The sequence below is a fragment of the Talaromyces stipitatus genome, genomic scaffold (assembly GCF_000003125.1).
Source record: "Talaromyces stipitatus ATCC 10500 scf_1105507295491 genomic scaffold, whole genome shotgun sequence".
NCBI lineage: Eukaryota > Fungi > Ascomycota > Eurotiomycetes > Eurotiales > Trichocomaceae > Talaromyces > Talaromyces stipitatus.
In genome coordinates this window covers 329,934-333,354 of record NW_002990122.1, presented here as the reverse complement: position 1 = coordinate 333,354, position 3,421 = coordinate 329,934, and the positions used below count along the sequence as shown (strand labels likewise).

Sequence of the window (3,421 nt, the reverse complement as noted above, 5' to 3'; positions counted from 1 at the left end):
ATCTTTGGATCTTCGCATTTAGCACGTTCGTAGTTGTATTTCCTTGCGAATTTGGAATCGATCTCTGGACGGCGTTTAATCAGTTTAGTTATCCAATTTTTTCCAACTTGTGGTTTGCCATGTTGTGAAAGTATATAATTAGCCATTTCTCGTACAAGAGAATGCCGGGGGGGTAATCCACGTCGATCTAAATCAAGCACCCATTTGACAAGCGATTCCTCTTCATATTGAGTCAATTTATGGCTGTTGGCGCGTACGAGAGATCTTTGTTGAATACCATTGAGTCTATCTTGTAAAGTTGTCCGGGGGATCTCGTAAATCCTTGCAGCTTGAGCTACACGTTGAATTCGGCCATTCTGTAAATCGGAAATTGCTAATGACATTCGTCCCTGTTGCTCATCTAAATTTTTCCGGTTTTTATTGCGAATTGGTGGCATATTGACGTGTTGAATAATATAAAATCAATATCGTGTACGCGCTCGGGAAAAAATGCCGGCTCGGTAGTGGTGCCGCTTCGGTGGTGAATTACGTTACCCGCTGTAGCTGGCCGCTGACTAAGAGCCGCTATCCAGGTGTGTGCCTAAGCCTGCAGGCACCAAGAGATCCGCGGCCCAGCCACGGGTGGTGCGCCATAGAGGCGCGCCACAGAGAACGGAAGCTAAGGAAACAAGAATAACGAATGCAAACATGTCAAACAAACAAATAAATCAAACATCTTGGTCGGCTAGTGCGCGTACGCCCCGCCTACAAGAATTCCCAAATTCTTTACAAGTCCTCTGAACTGCACCAGTTCGCTTCAAACCCACATATCCTGTATTCCTCATAAAAATCTGCGTATCTCACCCTTCGCAAATCCGAATTGTACGTCCTCTACATTGCATCCCGTTGGCTGGCTCTGAATCACTTGATCCAAGGCTCGTATTCGTGTCAATCCTGGTCCTTACTGATAACGACGTCGACCTGGAACGCACATCATCTACGTGCGTGTTCGTACATGTTCCCACGTCAGTGTCCTTGTCATTTGCAGGCTCCAATTGAGCCGCTGTTTCTGCGCTTTCATAGGTGCCAACTGCGGGGGGGCGGATAGCTGAAGTGGTAACGGCTATCCTTGGGGCCTCCATTCGGTACCCATCTTCGCTGATTGACAAGGCCGTAGGTTCGACTCCCACCCCCCTCACCAAAACAATTACCACAAATTATCGTGGCAGCTTTTAAAAACCATCCGACCCGCCCACGGGACAGGACACCCGAGGCTAGCCTAGCTAGTGGTTAGTCCCTTATGGGGCAAGACTGTGACGGCCAATAAGTAGGCTGCGATGCCGATATTGGTAACTGGAAACTCAGAAGTGGTTGGAGAGTGGGCGGTAGTGGAGCAATAGGAAAGATAAGGAACTATTGTATCTAGCTTGAGAGGACAGAAGCGGCAGTCGGTTACTATGGGTGCATATATTATTATTATTATTGTTGGTTTAGCTATACTCCGTATCACTAAGCATAGAGTAGGGAGCAAGGGCGGTCCAACTGCCCTAGGTGGTGAGCCTGCTTATAAGCACAAATATCTGATATTATAATGACTGACTAAACGAAAGGAGGGGGTAGCGGGGGTGCCGTAGTGGCTATATAGAAGGTTGCTGCGTACGCGCTAGGGATATAGTAAATTAGTAATCCCGCTTCCGTACATATGCGTTGGTTCTGCATCCGGGGTGCAGAAGCGCCGAATCGTGGGATTGATATTCCGACAATTATTAATCAAGTTTATTGTCCGTACCCAGCCCTACTGGCTATGACAGACCACTGGAAGTCTTGGTGACGCCCTATCGGCCTCACCCCTATCAGAATCATACATGCAAGAATTCAAAAATCACTATCTCGTCCCCATGTCGCCGATATGCCAGGGACCTTTGGGCACTCTCCCTAGGCTAATCCTTCCGGAGATCCCTTATAGTTCCAAACCCGTGGGCACGCCTAGTCCGTACAAACCCTGACTAGTGTGCCCTTATCCCTATTCATCATCCAATGTGACACCTGGGCCACCTTCCTCCAACGTATTCCACCCCCACGCATCGCTAGACTCAGCCTCTCTGGCTGTCCGCTCATTATCATTAAACAGGTTAGCTTCAGCCATGAATTGCAGCAAACCCTGCGTCGCTCTAGGCTCAGCAAATAGCCTAGCCTCGGGGCTTTCCTCAGCCGCTGTAGGTAGTGGTACTCCAGCTTTCTCGAGGGCTCGGTATAAAGCCCTCCGTCCTGTACGGCGTCCTCGGCATTCAAAAAGCACATGCCTCACTGTCTCATGAGGCTCCTTGCATGCCTGACACTCGGGCGATTCCCGTCGGCCTATCCGGTGTAGATAGGTGCCGATTGGAGCATGTCCTGTCTTCAGCTGGTAGTAACGACTAGCCAGTCTTTTTGGGGCTTTTCCCGCCACTGGGTCAAGGATCCAGCCTCGAGGCATCTTGTAGATACGTCCATCTCTATGCCTGCCTCGTACAGCGTTGATTCGAGCCCATTCAGATACTGCAGCTCTTCTTGCTTCCGTGCAAGCCCTTCTAACGTACGCTAGAGACAGGTGCTCAAAACCGGGCGCGGTTTGTTTACTAGCTGCACGTTTAGCAGCTTGATCAGCCTGTTCATTCCCTACCACTCCTGAGTGGCCTGGAACCCATTGTATTGTTACTGGCTGACCTCTCATAGCTAGCTTCTCCACTGCCCTGTGAGCCCTAAGAACAAGGGCTTGCCCAGGGCCTGGTCTTGCTGACTTGAGGCGATCAATAGCATTCTGTGCGTCAAGGAGTATCCAGATAGGACCGAGAGGTTGCCTCTCCAGTGCCCATTCAAGGGCTGTGGCTACTCCCACTAGTTCCGCGTCAAACACCTCGTGTCCGTGGCCCATTGGTACCTCTACGTGTTCCCAGGGGCCTCCAGGTACAGCTTGTAAAGCGACACCGGCTCCTGCACGTCCTGTATCGAGTCTAGAGCCGTCTGACCAAAACGTTGTTCCAGCACGCTGTTGATTAGCCTCCGTTAGAGCCTCTTCATTGTCAAGTACTCGGATCGAGCCTGGGAAGCTTTTGAGCTCATATTGTTCAGTTCTCTCAATTCCTCCAGAGGGGTCTCTGTTCAACCGTTGAGCAAGGTGCTTTGCAAGCCTTTGGCCAAGTCGATTTAGCACCTTGTTGTCTCTAGAGGCCCATTCACGGTCGTCCAGTGGTTGCTCTCCAGGTTGTGCGTGGAGGTCACCATGTCTGAGGGTGACTGGAAGTATCTGCGCTGTAGGATGCGTGTCAGGCAGAGCTAGTAGCGTCGCTGTATATCGAGCTACTCTAGCGTCCAGTAAGACTGTCGCTGGCTCTAACGCTGCCTCTCTGATTAGGGCTCCGATTGGGGTTTTTGGGAACATGCCCGTAATACCTCTGGCTTG

The 3,421-nt window shown here is 50.5% G+C and overlaps 1 protein-coding gene across 1 annotated transcript in view, besides 2 other annotated features; it reads right to left on the bottom strand.

Moving 5' to 3' along the window:
• Nucleotides 1-2: 2 nt before the first annotated feature.
• Nucleotides 3-386: a mobile genetic element.
• Nucleotides 387-2,002: 1,616 nt separating this feature from the next.
• Nucleotides 2,003-3,421, bottom strand: part of TSTA_108640 (reverse transcriptase, putative) — a gene marked incomplete at both ends in the record, with an annotated part of 2,874 nt that continues 1,455 nt past the window's right edge. Inside the window, one exon of the mRNA XM_002488389.1 lies at nt 2,003-3,421. Within this exon, the coding sequence (XP_002488434.1) occupies nt 2,003-3,421 (1,419 nt within the window).
• Nucleotides 2,264-3,418: a mobile genetic element.